Raw genomic sequence first — 16,113 nt, 5'->3', positions numbered from 1 at the left:
CTTTGGTTTTTAACAGAGCTTTCCTTTCGGTACAGAGAGTCTTGGATACCGTATCAGCTTCTTGGGGTCGGAAGGAGTTTTTTGTAATGCTTTTTTGAATTTGGAAGTTAAAGGTTTTTTTCTGAAAGTCTCTTGCTGGGGTACTTCATGCATCTCCGTCCCTCACTCAGCGTTTTATTTGGAATCTGCTGAGATACAGGACAGCTCTGAAGGAGAGAGTGATAACAGATGACACGCACGTGCTGTGTTTGTGTAGCACCAGGTCCTTAAAAACCATAACAGATCAGCAGTGGAAGGCAGTGGATCTCCAGGCTTTCATCTGCGTAATGAACTTCCTCACCTGACTACAACAGTAAGTCACTGTTAAAGACTCGGGATTTCTTTCAAAGTAACTGTTGGTTTTATCACTAAAATTGTCACTTAATACACTGCTGGGACTTCTTAGGGGGAAAAAAAAAAAAAAAGCTGAATCAGATTTTAAGTAGAATGGGGCTCTATTCAAAATGTGATGAAGGCTATTGCACCAGAACAGTGGACAACTTGGGTTTCACTGCTGGGCAGAAGGTAATCTACTAACTGCGTGTTATCCCTGAATGAGTAATTGAAGCAGATACCAAAAAAAGCTGTTTTCCTCTCAGCTTTCGGTTGATAGTGCCTGATGTTTTCAGATGCTTTCACTGACATCTGGCAGTAATTTTACCACTGACTCATTCTGTCTTCTGTTAGTCAGAAAATGTCAGTAAAAGTGGCTTTCCTCATGAAAGAAAATGTTAACTTGTTTGAACCTTTCCAGTGGTTTTCACATAAGAAAATGGAATATTCCTAGTTTAGATAGTCAGTTACCATTTTCCAATACACTTTTTCAGACTCTGGGGTTTTTTTTTCCCTGATAAAATACAGCTAATTTATGTTTTTGGTCAGTGCTGTTATGAGGGGAACAGAAATTCCCCATCTTCTCCCTGCTTGACCTGGTGATGGCAGCCAGCGTATCGTACTGTTGCCGAAAAACAGGCAGAACAGAGAGCAAGTGGGGCGCAGCCTCTGCCCCTTGGGCTCATTTAGTGTTCCCAGCACTGAAGCTGCGAAGAAGCGTTTTTATGCATCCCAGTGAGTAAACACATGCTCTGCTGCAAGAGGGAGTAGACCTACTTCAGATTTTTCTTCTTAGGAGCGTCATGGTTAGCTCAGAGTTGTGCACAGAGACCAGGCCTAGGACAGGACGGAGGCACAACCTCAAGCGTAGCTCAGCAGAGCCCAGGGCCAGGCCGGTAGCACTCAGTCCGAGTTTTGCTTCTTGATTTTGTGCTTTGACCAACTGTACAATACTAACAGAAAGGGGAGGCTTCCAAAAAAAGACACTGCAGCTATTCTACCACCTTTTGTCTCCTTTCCTCCCCAAAAAAAGGACTAAATGCTCACAGAGGTGTTCCCCACTTTGTTGATCACTCGTAATAAAGGTATGGTCAGAAGAGACCAGTACTGTCTGATCCTGTGACCGGCACAATCTTGATCTGGCTCCTCCAAATCATGGATGGATGTCTTACAGACAGGTGTGAAGACTTGACTTGAAAAAACTGTCACATAGCACATCATTACCCTTTAAAAAGTGTTATTGCTGTAACAGTACCTTGAGCGACCCATAAAGATGACAACGAATAAAGCACACTGAATATTCTGAAAGTAAGATAATTCCCTCCCTTGTTTACAGTACAAAAATTTTATTTTTTTGTTAGCATAATTTAAAGTTTAAAACTGAAGTAGACATATTCATTTTACAAACAAGATATTTTTCCATAAGTAGGACCATTAAAAACAGTAAACAAAAAAAAGCTATCTTTACAAAAGCTCTGTGCATAGCAACTTCATACTGTATATAACTGACAAAGCAAAAACCCAAAAACAACCAGCCAACCCCAAACAAACCCCAAAACTATACAGTAGGGAGAAATGAAGCCTTAATTTACAGACGGGAGAAAATGGTCTTTAAAAACCATGCATATTGGAAGTGTGCAAAGAAATAGGGAGAGTAAGATGCTATACCAAGATAAATAATGAAATAAAAGATACTCTTCCAAAGTTATGATAAAATTTGTGGTTACCTATCGCAACACTTTCATATTCCTAGTGGCAAAAAGGAAAGCTGGTAGGGAATATTCAACAGCAATAACTAAAAGAGGACAAATTTGCTTATTACATTGAAAAAAAATCCTTGCACATAATTTTTTACATGACTTTTCCTTTTTGCTGGGTGTTTTGCCACTGCCAAAGTCCTTCTTTCATGGTCAAGAATTTTGGATTGGATTTATTTACACACATTTTTCTGTGTAAAGCTACCAGTAAGTTCTACACGCATCTTGAGCACGATGATTTCCATGCATGAGCAAAATCCATGTTCTAACTAATTCCTATGTTTAATTTTTTTTTTCATTTCAGATCAAACCAGGAGAAGTAATTTTCCACACTTACATCGACATAGGCAGCTACATATGTTTTTCTTTCTGTAAGTACCTGAAGTAGCTTTCTAGGAATGTTTTATTTTTCTTTGGACTCATGGCTTTCCCACTTGAGCAACTGGATGGAGCTAATAAAAAGAACTGAAGTGTGAAAGGAATGTCGAGCATTTCAGAACCTTTTCTTGTTTTAGCCAGTCATTTTGCCCCAAATCTTCCCAAGATTTGGGTGATCTTTTTAATGTGCCTGTGCTGACTAAGCAATAACAAACAAAAAAAAAAAGGTGGACAATTAACAGAATAGCTTTTTCCATTAAATGTCTCAGTTTTTTTTAAACTGGAAACCTTTCTGCCTGAGATTTTGTAATGAAAAATCTTATTTGTTAAAAAATGTGAGAGGAGTTAGGGTAGCAAGCTGCTGCTCTTCAGCATGTGATCTGGAAATTCCTGTCTAGCTGGAATATTTGCTGGGCCTAGAATTTTGAGCCAAAGCAGAGATGATAAAATTTTAAAAGTAGCCTATACAGAGAATTGCAGGGGAGATAAATCCTCCATCTTTTATGCTTTGGAGCTGTCTGGGTTTTTTTTAGTAGGTCAAAATGGGGGAAGGGAGATAATGTATCAGAAATGAGCCTGCTCCATCAAGATTTTTCTTAAAAAAAAAAAAATCTAGAACTCAATGGTAGTATTCACTGAAATTTATAGGAGTTTTAATCCCAGCTCTTTATAATCCTCAATCTGTTGTTTTTTTTTTTCCCCTGTATGCATGCAGAATTCCAAACATGAATGTGGACCTCCCGTTCTTAGCCTTGCTGGATATCAGTACCCATGAACGTACGAAATGTTGGTTTTGTTGTTGTTCTGAATAACAAAGCTCAGGTTAGGCAGCGTGCCCTGTTGTGTTGCAGCAGTACCAGTTACAACTCCAGATTTCTCAACACCTGTGATTCTTTCCTATTTCAGAGATCACTCAGCTTCATGGCTGGTTGCCTCGCTGACCTCCAGTGATCGCTACTTCCTCGATGACACAAAGCACACGCAGAGACCCTGCGGCATCAATGAACTTGCAACCATAATTAACAGTGAGTAATTTATTTTAGCTTTTCTGGAACATAGACACTTTCCATAGCTTGACTGGAAGACTCTCACTAACTACATTCATGCTGCTTAAACACACATCATTCCCACCAAATCTCTCTTGAATGTTGCTTCTAATTGCCGTTCTTGCTGATATGAAAAATTGGGCCTTGACTTTTAGAAGACAGCAAATCTCCTCTACCACTTAAAAACTCAGTTCAATAGCATGGAAAAGGCGTCTGATGAAGGCCCTGCCAAAACCTCCCAGCACAGTCAGGAGCAGGGCAAAACTGCTTCCCAACAAGCGTATTATCTTTGGGAATGACTGGAGGAGCCCAGGTTCTTTGTCTTTCAAGTCCCCTGGCTTCTTTGCTGTGCAGTGTTCTGGTTAAGAAACACATCCTGGGAATCTCTGTGTATATGGAACATGTTTCTCTCATAAGCTGAACGCTGCACTACGAAAATTGAGCTTCAAGGAGGAGCTGCTCTCCTGCGGCCTGCACCAGCAGCGGCTCGCAGGCAGGCAGCTTCCCTGCGCTGGGCCGTTAAGGGAACAATTTTACACATTTGCAAAATGCAGTCCTGTGCCAAAAGCCTGTCGGTTAGGTCTATCAAATCCTGTACCACACACCACCAAGCCTCTCAGTCACGAATCACGGCAGCTGGATCTCAGCCATGGATGTAGACAGAGGCATTCAGCTCCGTTACTGATCCAGATCAGCTCCACAACAGCTCCACGTGAGCTCCCAGTTACCTCCCAGCCATGCAAGTTGTCACAGGTGTTCACCATCCCGAGTCCAGTATGAAATGGAACATCTTCTGCTGTACCAAGAACACTATTTTACTGACCCATCCATAAACTACTGGGCAAATGGACAAGGACAACTTCAGGGGCCATATATTAAGGGTTTATTTATTAACATAAAGATGTTATTGTAGGAACAACTACTCGTACAGCTATGAATCGTGTATTTTAGTGGCATGTAATGTAATGTAGCTGATTTTTTTTTCTCTCAAAAATTGTCTTTCCGACAATCAAATTCTTTTGAGCGGTTTCTGGGTTAGTCAGCTAACTACTGATTTATTTTTTTTTAATCAGACTTGTTTGCACCTTCCAATTTCAGGAGAGGAGATGCAAAGGAGAACTAAATTTTTTTTACACTAAAATGCAGAAAAATTCAAAGCAATTGATTATTTCTATGAACTTCAATACATAAATGGAAAATACTTACCATTTTTAATGACTCAGGATAAAAGTGCATAAATTATTCAAATACATATTTACCCTTTATAAATGCACCCTTAATATGAATAACTGAACTTAAGGTGTTCTAACTACACGGAAAAACAGTATGTTAGAGAACCCTTTCCCTCCTAATTCATACATTGAATCTATAAAATCAACTCAGTACCTCATGAAAATCGGATTCGTTCAAATCCCTAAGTGCCGCTCGTTTGCCAGTAGGGCCTTTGGAACGTACCAGTTAACCTCAGTACCTGGATATTGTAAAATGGAAGGGGGAAAGATGAGGAGGAGGACAATTCAGACATGAGTTAGTGACCTGTATACCACAGCATATGTAAAAGTTTCTGAGGGTTGTGTTAATCAGAAGGAATCCTATACATCCTTGCACATGAATTCAGTAAGAGGGAAGTGAGGAGCAGTTGCAGCAGTAATAATATATCTCAAACTTATCACTACATTTTTGCATCATTTTTCTTCATTGTACAACTGGAGGAAAAAATCCAAAAAAGGGTTTCATTTCTACCTCTACATACAATAAGTTACAAGTTTATTTATTTAAATAATTGTAAAACATCTTACATTTTTTTAAAGAGGTTAAACTATAAGCAAATACACACATAAACCAAAGTTCCATCATTCGTGTCAGTTTGTCCTAGAAATTCTTTCATGCTGGTACCCTGTTTTGTTGAATTTTTTTCTGCATAAACTAAATCGATATCTGATAGAAAATAGAAACTTCAACTTTTTTCCCTACAAAGTAAAACAAATTGTATCCAAAATATCAAGCTTGAATCATTTTGCCAATTTCTTTCTCCTTTCAATATTTTACAAATCTTAGGAAGGTTTCCTGTCTTTCCAGAAAGACTTTGCTTTCCTGATTCCGTTCTGCCAACTGTTGTTCTTCCTGGCTCTTGGCTGATTCTTCACTCACAATGTTTGAGGAGTTAAGGTGGTTGTGTCAGAAATATGAAATGGGTAAAAGATGCAGACTTCTATCTTGTCCAATCCATAAAAAAATGTTCCTTTTTTTTTTTTTTTTCCTGGGCCTGGCTTTCCCCCAAAAAAAAGAGCTTGTAGTGCTATTTTTTTCTTTTTAGTGGTCCATCATAATAAGTAGTTTTGTGCTGTAAAAGAAAAATGAAAAAAAAAGAGGAAAAAAGGGAAGAGGGAAAGGAGCAAAGGTGCCTCTCCCTTACATCGGGGGAACGACAAGACCAGTCATGGCTGAAAAAGAAAATTGACAAAGATGTAATTCTGGCAAAATTTTATGGAACAAAATATATTTGAGCCCTTCACACTTCTGTGTGCAGTCATGTATTGCAGCAATGGCCTTATCTGCAGGTTAAACTAGACTTTCTTTTTCTTTTAATGTTTTTATGCTTTAGTGAGAACTAGCACGGTGACGTGACAACGGACAACGTGCGATTTCATAGTAAAGTCACCAAAAGCCAAGGGTCTCAAGCCCTTGTGGGTCTTTAACGGTTAAAGGAGATAGATCTGGGATTAATTAATTCAAGTCTTAGTACGTGAATTTTCAGAAATGCCCAACCATTTTTGGGTGCTTATCTCCAGAGATGTCCTTGGAGATGGCCATTGCTCAGAACCGTCCCAAAAACTTCAGACCTCTCATGCTTTCTCAAGTTTAACACTCAAAATCATTCTTGAAAACCAGAATTGACCAGGACCTTCCCTTCCCTGCTCAGCCTGCTCATTTGCTTGCAGAAGGGGTGATGTTGTGAGTGAGGGACGATGTGAAGGCAACTGGGAATTCACCCGTGCACTGCTCTGGGACCCAGCCAGGTTATTACAAGTCCCGATTCACTAGACAATGACCAGAGCTAGGCTTTGCTAATTTAGTTTCAGAGGAAATAATGGACCGGCCTCTCTTTCTCACTTGGTTTGCCCCATATGTCTGAATCGCCGCAGTCTTACCTGGCACATTCCCAGAATACTGGGCTTATGTAAATTATTTATTAGTCACTCTGACTGCCTTTAATTGCAGCTATATTCTTCATAACTGACAACAGCAACATTTGAAGCTGCCTGGAACTGGTGCTGCTCCCAAAGGTTTTGAGGAGTAAGTTAAGTTTATACGTATTTATATAACAAATGAGTGAGTCATATTTTCAAAGGGGCCTCGGTGTAGTGCAAGGTCCTAATCCTGCAAAGATTTATGTTCACTGAAATTTGTGGTATTATTCATGTGTTTAAAGCCCTGTCCTCTGAGAATTAATTTCACCCTTATGTTCATAGTGTTTAAAAAATGCTTAGGGCAAGATCCTCAGCTAACATGAGACTTTTATTGGAGCTGTGTTGATTTTAAACAACTGTGGCTATGGTCTACAATTTAATATAACAAGAAAATAAATATTTTCATATTTTGTAAAGAGTTAGGGCTAGAAGTCCCTGCCAATTTTGGCAGATAGCTGAAAGAGAAAGTGAAACCAAACAGTCTTAAGTCAAATATCTACATTTTTTTTAAAATTGCTTAGGAATTTGGTATTATTTTTCAAACAGATGTTCAAACAGGCAATTTACAGAACCTAAATAAAGAAGGTAAATATTTGTATGCCTATTTTCGGGATGATGGGGTGAAGCAGGAGAAGAGAGATTTTCTGATAACACCAGGCCTGATACTGGAGAGCCTTCTCCCTGCATGTTAACCACATGCCTGCCTTTCTGTCTTCTAGAAAAGAAAAAAAAATGGATTTAAGTCGTAGATGGATGCCCTGCCCTCCGGTAGATTCTGCTGGGCTGGTAGAAGAGGTAAGCGTGTGCCCTCAGCCGCTCGCGCCATCCCACAGGTATTCCAGCGGAGCCGTCTGCGGCAGTGCTTCCTACTCTGCTTCAGGCAAAATCAGCCAGGTTAGCTCCAAGAATTTAAGCTGTTTGTCTAAGGCAGCCTGGCCGGGTCTTTTGCCTGAAGCAAACAGAGGAGCACTGAGGTGCCCGGCTAATCCCTACCTGCGGTGAGCTTTTCTCCTGGTGTGGCCAGAGGCAGGCTCTGCGGCTGTTCAGATTGTGCAGAGAGGCAGCAGAGCCTGGTTCCGCTACTGTGGTTTGATTCGAGATGTGCAGGGTCTGCTGCTAGCGTCTTTTAAACTCTGTTCCCATGGCAGATAGGCCATATTGGCACAAAGGCTTTTTTTTTTTTTTTTTAATACTATAGTTACCAAAATTATTTTCAATTTCTTATTAAACAAAAACAACTTCCAGGAGATCAAAGCAAAGACCAAGCCTGACTTTCTGCCATGGCTCTTCAAAAAATATTTTAAGAATTCTTGTAGATGCAGCATTTTGGAAAGTTCCTTAACTTGAAAGGAAAGTACATGTTTACTGTATAATTAAAGATGTTATGTTATCCAGCAGTCCTGGACGCAAAGTAGTGGTGGCAATAGCAAACTGCCATCTGCAATCAGGTATGGTACTGTCCCTGGGATTCTGGTGCTCCCTCTTTTGCTTCCTTTCCTCTCCTCCTGAGCAACTCCCTGCTTTCCTCTCCTCACTTTTGCCCCCCAACCCTGATCCTGTGTTTTGTCATTCCAGGGTGTCAGTGCTCCAGAGCAGAAAATACTCCTCAGAAGTTATTTGGATGGAAACTGCCAGTGGACATATTCAGGTAAAACTGTAAATACAGCATAGAAAGACCAGGCAAAGCCTAATTGTGTCACTGGCATTTCATCCTCATGGTGCAACTTCACCTCCTCCTCCAACAAAGAACAAGCAGGGTGAGGAATATTGGCTGGGCCTCTCCCCGTCTGTCTTTCTGCGGCTCATCTCAACAGCGCTGCTCTGCGCTTCTCCCTCCTTTCACACACCCTCAGCTGTCCATTTCCATCCCACCTCCACTCCCCTGTGGGGCTGCACTGTCAAAAGCCTATTCCCAGCCTGTATCGCTTTTTATTGAATGTTTGTGAGGTTTGGATTAAGGTCTTACACTGCTAGCAAAGCTGTAATTATTTTTGCCTGTATTACTATATATTGAATCGATGTAACGTTTCAATAAAGGTGGTTCAATGCAGGACACTCCCTGATGAGTTGGGAATATAGAAACCACAGTCATTATCCCAGAGAGTCTTTTTTTTTTTTTTTTTTTCCTTCTTGGAGGGAAATGGAAAAAGAATTAGAGATGAGCCTTATTGTATTAACCTTGACAGCTTGCAATTATCAACTGAAACACTTGATTAAAATTGTCACAAGGTTGGAGAATTTTTTTTTTATAAATAAATAATCAAACATGGATAGTACTCAGATGCTACGGTGATAGGCACCTTTAATGGGTACAATTAATAATGATCATAAGCCTAGTGCATACAAGTGGCCCTGAAAACACTGCCTTGCTTTGTAGTGGGAAAGAACTCTGCAATTCAAACAGCTGTCCGGTAAGAACTGGGAAGGGGCTTAGCGCTGTACAAATGTGTGTGTACACGCGCTGATCTAGTTCTTCAGCTACCACGGGTGCTCTGTTGATCTCTAAGTTATGAGCTGGTTTAAAATCTGCTTTCTAGAGAAGACGGGTGTTGAGCATTTTCAGTTATTGTCACGTAAAATGTCTTGCTCTCTCATTTGGTTTTCCTCTTTTGCCACTAAGTTGCCAGCCAACTCCAGTCTTATGGTTCTACAGCGCCCTGAAGAGGTGCTCCAGTGATGCTACTCCCAGCATCCCGACTGAGAGTTCCCACCCTGCAACGCCAGAACCATCTCTGCATGCGCTCTCCTGTACATACAGGCAGGTTTGCCCATTGCAAGCCACCGAGCTGCTGGTAGCAGAGCTGCCTGCTGTGTAATTTGGACTAAAAGAAAGGTGCAGCTTACACCCGCAGGCTTCACCTTATTGCTGTCTCTGACGCCCAGCATGGCTACCACTGGAAAATGTGCAGGTTTACTGTCAATATTATTAAGACCACGGAGATGTTTGTAAAACAACACACCCATTTCTTATCTATCTATCATTTATTATTATATAACTAATAAACTGAAAATGATAGAGAAAAGAAAGGATTTTCAGAGGAACACACAGATGACTTTAATTTAGCAGAAAAATCATCAGTGGCTTGGATGAAGGGCACCTCATCCTTTATACCAGAATGTAAGTAAGTGAAATGAATTACAGCTTCTGTGAAGGACAGTTCCAACTAAGACACTAAAAAGCAGACAAAAGCTTCAAGTTTTTTCTACTTTTTTTTTTTCCTCCATAGGAAATTAAGATTGACCTTTTTTTTTCTTTTTCAGAAATCCTTCTGTATTTGGATGGAAGATTTTCATTCGTCCATTTGTGATCGTCTAACCACAGACAGGTAAGATATTTGTAAATAAGCAGTGTTTTTGTCTCTTTTAGGTCGAAAGTAGTTAAACCATATTTTATGTAGCATGTTTTTTAAAAAATCCAGACAAAACCTTTGATTGCTAAGAGAGACTGAGAAGTTATCTTGGCCTCATCTATTGAGTTGCGTTGCTGCAGTTACTGTCTCACCATGGTGCTGAGCTGTATATGCACAAAAGGCTGCCTGAACAATTATTTTGATTTAGTTCAAGTTAATTAGGAACACCCTTAAAACCAAAATATGTGTTTGCAGAACCACGTGTGCACTAGTTGTTTAATTATTTACCAGCACAGGAATGTATAGCCACGCTGCAGTTATGTATTTTTCCAATTATACTAGGAAGTGGCTAAGTTCTTCTTCTCCTACAAAGTAGAAATCAGTACTAAATCTTATCCAATATCGTCTTTTTTTATGTGACATCAAACAGTCTTGAATATTTTCTTCCATTAAAAAAAGAAGGCAGATTTTGGTTTTCTTCCATTAAAAATGGAGTTCTTGTCTAGCCCCAGTAAGTCTGTGAAATATGATGAGCTACTAAAATTAACATCCCATCAAATGAAAGATAAGTAATTAATAGCAACAGGAGATATTTTTTTGTTTAGTTAAGTGTTAGCAAGAAGTTTTAAATATCTCTTAAGGTTTTCTTTCTTTATTTTGAAGCAGTCTGTGCCTCTTACATCTCTGCCTATAAACTGGAGAGAAAAATGTCCTTGATCTCTCCAATATATCACATTTAATCACGACAGATACATATTTTTCCTAGATAATGACATCATGTGTATATCGTTTGCAGCCTTTGCCATGCTTAAAGCACTGTCTAGGCTCTGAAATTGTTCTGATTTGGGCAGAAGCATATTGCTGAACATTCCTAGTGTGTAAATGGCCCAGTTACTTGGTTGGAATCTCTGCTATGAGTTATTGACTGGAGCTAGGCTTTGAGGTGGGACAGCAGGGCAAGTACTGGACTGGTAACAATCAGGAATCACCAGTTTGTAAACGTGAGCCAGCCATTTCACCCAAATCCCACCCCTTAAGACCTTTTCAGAGCAACTATTTTCCTTATTACCTGTTTGCACAGCCTTTCAATGCAAGGGGACTGGAATCCCGGGTGCTGTTGACACCCCTAACTTTGTCAAGACAAGGTATTAATAATTAGGGTCTTCCCCTCGAATAGCTGTATTTCTTTAGGGAATAGTGCAGACATCCCCTTTGCTAAATTGAGGCTGTTCCTGAGGGTATCAGACTTCAGTACCTTTTGGATTGGCTAGGATCCTGGTGGTTAACGGAACATCTGACCTGGGGCTTGCCTGCTATTCCTTGTAACTGAGCTTGCATTTTTATGTTGAGAGAGATATGCTGAGCTGGCCAAAGGTAATCTGGGCAGTCAGCAGTCCATGCTGTTCCAGCAGTTTCCAATTTGCTTGCTTTTCCCATCAGCCGCCTTCCATCTGAGATGAGTTGATTAGGCATTTGTGTACTTATCATGCCGTGTTGCATCACGTCACTTTGTATCTTCCCCGTGCCTTGTTAAAACTGCCTTGACATGTGACATGAACGGAGCACACAACTGTTCTGATCAGGATCACCTGCTCTCAATTTGGAGAGCGTATAGAAGTGAGGGCTGTCCAGTATGGAGCGCTGCTTGCTCTCTACCTCTCATGTCCTGTTACACTGCGAGGATGTATAGCAGACAGCAGCTGAAGGAGGTAAGCAAGAACACATGGCACAGGGGGTTACCTGAGGGTGTCCCACGTGTCTCCGCTGTGTTGTGTGGCCCGGAGCTGAAAGCTAGTAGATGTGCAAGTCTCACGCTTAGCTGATACTTCTGAGTTACAGTATATTTCCTACCAGCTGTCCTACTGTCTCCAGCAGCTTTTAAGCATCACTTTCCTCCCAAAATACAGTTTTGGAAAAAAAAATTCCAGCCATACTGTAAACTGCCTGGAATAATGGCAATGCTAATCTGAGGATAAAGCTTGTACAGCTCCTCCTGTTTAGACTAGTTTTAATCCAGGCTTAAACACTGCTGTGGTTGGCATACATGGAAGCTATGTTCGAGAGTGACAAGCAGCAAGGAGGTGGTAGTATTTCTAGTGTTCTCATTGCAACAGGATGCAATAAGTAGGATGGAGACTGTAACGTTTGCCTATGAGCAAAAGACGTAGGCAAAGCACATCGCAAACATTACATTAAAGCTCAAAAAAAAAAAATCCCCGTTGTGGAGATGTTTTCCCCATATCATGGGTGGGGAAATTGAGAGGTACTGTCAAAACACTTGCCTGATGTGCTTTGGGAAGGGGCCTGCATGTATGTACTGCATGCTCTGTGCTTTGCTGCTCTGTCTCCATCAGTATTTACTGATGTCTAAGTAAGTTTGATAAATAAGCAAATAAATATATAAATTACGTTACCAGCACATCTACTCTTAGTTTACAGAACAGGGCGATGGCGTAGCAGAGGAGATTGTTAATCTCCCATTGCTGCAGCACGGTAAGTCTGTTCAGGAAGCCTCTTTGGGACCCTCCCGTTGACTTTCTGGCCACATCTGTCTGTCAGCCCTGTGGGAACGTTAATTTGGATATCGGGCTGTGTGCATCTGGAGCCTTTCCAAAGCATGTGCTCCCCAGCTTGCATCAATTTAAATATTTCAGTTGGAAAGAAGAGTTTGCATCTAGGGCTGAAATAGTTAACTAGTTACAAAGACCTGGCATAATGAACTTTGAGCAGATGTGTTCGGCTCTGCGAAGCGACCCCTGCCTTTGCTGTGAGCCACAGCGGTTGTCGCAGCCTGACTGACAAGTCTTGTCGTACTGCGTACTGTATCTACTGAAAACTTACTAAATAACAGCTGGAGCGTATCCCTATATTTCTGTATCAGCGTGCTGATGTACAAGATTTCCCACAAAGGAAGGGACATGGTTAATAACTTTTATCTGGTTTATCCATGCCCCTCTATGTGCACCCCCTATTTCAGTGAGTAACCATAACCTTAACTGACAGATTAATCCTGAATGCCTCAAGAGCAGACTTCTGTCAGTAAAAATGCACGGATGTGAGGACTGGGTTTTTAGCTTTGAGATTTTATGTTATACTTTTAATATTAAAGAAGTTCCATGTTTAGAATCTCTTATGAATTACTAATTTATATATTGGATAAAATGTTGTAAACACTCAATGGCAGGAATAGCACCAGATGGTCTCTGTTACTTTACCTGTGCACAAAAGGGTTAAAAAGAGATAGTCTTGAGCAGACAGGACAGACATGGTAGGTTAAGGAAAAGTATTAACTTAAATAAAAAGTAATAAATAATCTGTCCTTTTCTGTCTCCCAGAAACAATCTGAGTGGGTTTTTTTTCCACACTGAACTGCTTTGTGGTTATCACTACCTGAGGTGACTTCTTAACAATTAGGCCTTCTCAACGTAGCAATTAGACAAGTTTAACTTTAAAGCAGATTTAAATCTGTCCTGAATGCAGTGATTTGGTTTAGATTATAGCACTGTCCAACTAGCTTAAGCTAAAGCAGCTTAAGTCCTAGTTAAATGTTTAACTAAATAAGTTGAAAATTATGTTACTTTGGAACAGCTCCTTAAAACAGCTAAGCCTTCACATTTTTTATAAATATGCAGTGAAGTTAACACATCCCTTCATTAGCTGAGACAAAGAATCGCCCCACCTCCCCCCCCAAAAAAAGAAGGGAAACAGTTAACTACAGCCCAGGCAGTGATGATGGCTCTTTAGACACCATGATGATACCAAACATGAACCCATTTCTAAACAGTTTAGATAAAAAGCTGCAACTGTTGGGCCAACAAAACTTTCTATACCTATAGTTTAAAAAATTACTTCAAATCCTTCTTTTCATCTTTAAACAGAGTAGAAAATAGATTCTGTTCCCTGTGAACATGATGCCTGTGCATTTACAGAGGTAGATCAATGTCTTTCATTATCGGGGAGAAGATGATCTCAGGGAAGCATGGAGTTTCATGTAATTGGGGCGGGGAAGAAGCTGTTTCAGATATATAGCAGAATTCTAAAAGTTAGCTTTTGAAAATGTAATTGTTTTTGTTCAACGCACTTAGAATTTCCTTATTATATAAAATAATCGCAGTTTATGGAAGTCCCTGTGGCCTAGCTAAGGATTTATAATGCACCCAAATCAACAGGTGTGGTTTGCAGGGCTTGTTTTAGAATTACCACTGGCTCTTGGCATGGCTGAATTCCCAGGGCTGTGTTTTCTACGGTATCTCTAGTGAAGTCTGAAGGAGTCAGATGACTTCCCAGGCCCTATAAAGGTTTGTTTTATGGAGACTTGGAGCGTATTTAAGTGCCGCATGCCCCCCCACAGCCTGTTAAAAGAAAGAATTTAATACAGGTTTCCATTCTTATCTTAATACTCACATTTGTTTTGCAGATCACCTTTAAAAAGGCTGTAAATGTACTATGTGGCTCAATTCCCGGCATGAGCCTAAACCTTGCAGCAGGTTTCAGGACACGGGCTGTTATGTACAGAGCTGTATTAACTCTGCAGGGCAGACGTTTGTTTTACAACTCCCTGAAGCCTAAGGAGAAGTCAGTCCTCACAAAAGAGCTGGTATGGAAATGCAGCGTGGGTCAGATCCTTCGTGGTATAAATGAGTGTCTGTCCCCTGTTTTAAAACCAAATAGACAAAGCTTGGAGCACGGCTTTAACCCAGTTGGATTGGGTCAGATTTTCACTACTGAGCCCTGTCACATCAGTGTGACACTATTCAGATGATTACTGTGTTTACCTAGACTAACACAGTGTGCTTTACGTGTGCAGGCTGAACATTAATTGGACATTTCTTACCTCTGAACCCATTTCCATTGCCACTAGAGCAGGCAGGAGAAGGAGACCCTTGGGGTCTGATGACAGGAGCAAAGGCACTCTTCTGTTTGACAGCAGGGAAGACGGAAGAGGAGAATGGAAGGATGGAAGAAGTGCTGGAGGAGCCAACTGTTGGACTTGAAGACATTACTACAAAAGAAAAAAGTTGAATCCTCATCAGAAATACAATTATAGAAGTTTGGTAAAACTGCTTAAAACGTCTGTCTTCTGATTCCTCATTTTACTTCCCAAAGAAGATCTCATTCTCACGTTGACTTGGCTGTTTACAATAAGCCTAAAGTAGAGAGGCAGCTACATTTAATAGTTCAGAGAAAGAGAGTGCTTAATTCTTTTAAAATGAAGGGTGAGGATATCGGAAGATGGTAAGTCATCAAGGGAGAGAGTCAATGTGAACAATCAGTAGGCTGTACTGGCCTGTCCCCTTACGGTCTGTGCTTTGGAAACTGGGAAGGCCAGTAATCCTGTTGAGTGGCACCCTAGCCTTAAACTACAGCTCAGACTGTGAGGATACTGCTTAGCAGGTTTCAGACCAGCAAGGAGCCTTCATCACCACTGCAAAGCGAGTCAGTCCTTATGCAGATGATATGAATGTAAATAAAATAAAATAATACTTCGCAGTTTTCTGGAAAGGCATGGTCCTGACATTATTGGGAGCTACCCCCTCCGTAAACTACAGTGTAGGTAAATAATTAAATAAGAAGTCAATAAATAAATAGCTATCTAACTGTTCATCCTCTTAATATATATATTACGCGCACACACACTCTTGCCAGAGAGAAATCAAGGCATGAAAGGAAGAGTGACTTGCTCATGGTAAAATGAGTAACTAGAAATGCAGTAATAGTAACTTCCAGAACTTAATTCCATCATTGTCATATTTCTGGTTATCAGGGTAACATAGCTTCACAGGAAATTAATCCATAATTAAATTGAACTCTCAGTTACTAATGCAGGTCATTCACATAAAAATTATTTTAGAGTGGCTTTTGGATCGGATTTGGAGTAGTAGTCTCTGCTAAAGTGATGGCTACTTGCTTAATCATCTGAAAAGCTGGAAAGTGTACCTCACTTCTCATTGTGGCCTTTGCCACCTAGGAATTGGTAAAAGGATAAAACAATGAAGGAAAAAAAAACCAAGTAAGATTC

At 40.4% G+C, this 16,113-nt stretch overlaps 1 protein-coding gene across 1 annotated transcript in view; it reads right to left on the bottom strand.

Moving 5' to 3' along the window:
* Positions 1-1,704: 1,704 nt before the first annotated feature.
* The window catches only part of EBF2 (EBF transcription factor 2), a 145,004-nt gene continuing 130,595 nt past the window's right edge, over positions 1,705-16,113 (bottom strand). The window contains exons 15-16 of the mRNA XM_086767836.1: positions 14,929-15,096; positions 1,705-5,997 (exon numbers count right to left, since the gene is read on the bottom strand). Coding sequence (XP_086623962.1) covers positions 5,966-5,997; positions 14,929-15,096 — 200 coding nt within the window. The 3' untranslated portion in view covers positions 1,705-5,965. The remainder of the gene's footprint in view (positions 5,998-14,928; positions 15,097-16,113) is intronic.

Source organism: Chlamydotis macqueenii, chromosome 27 (assembly GCF_036417535.1).
Source record: "Chlamydotis macqueenii isolate bChlMac1 chromosome 27, bChlMac1.mat, whole genome shotgun sequence".
NCBI lineage: Eukaryota > Metazoa > Chordata > Aves > Otidiformes > Otididae > Chlamydotis > Chlamydotis macqueenii.
Note: the sequence above shows the minus strand (reverse complement) of the source record. Positions and strands in the feature narration are given on the sequence as shown.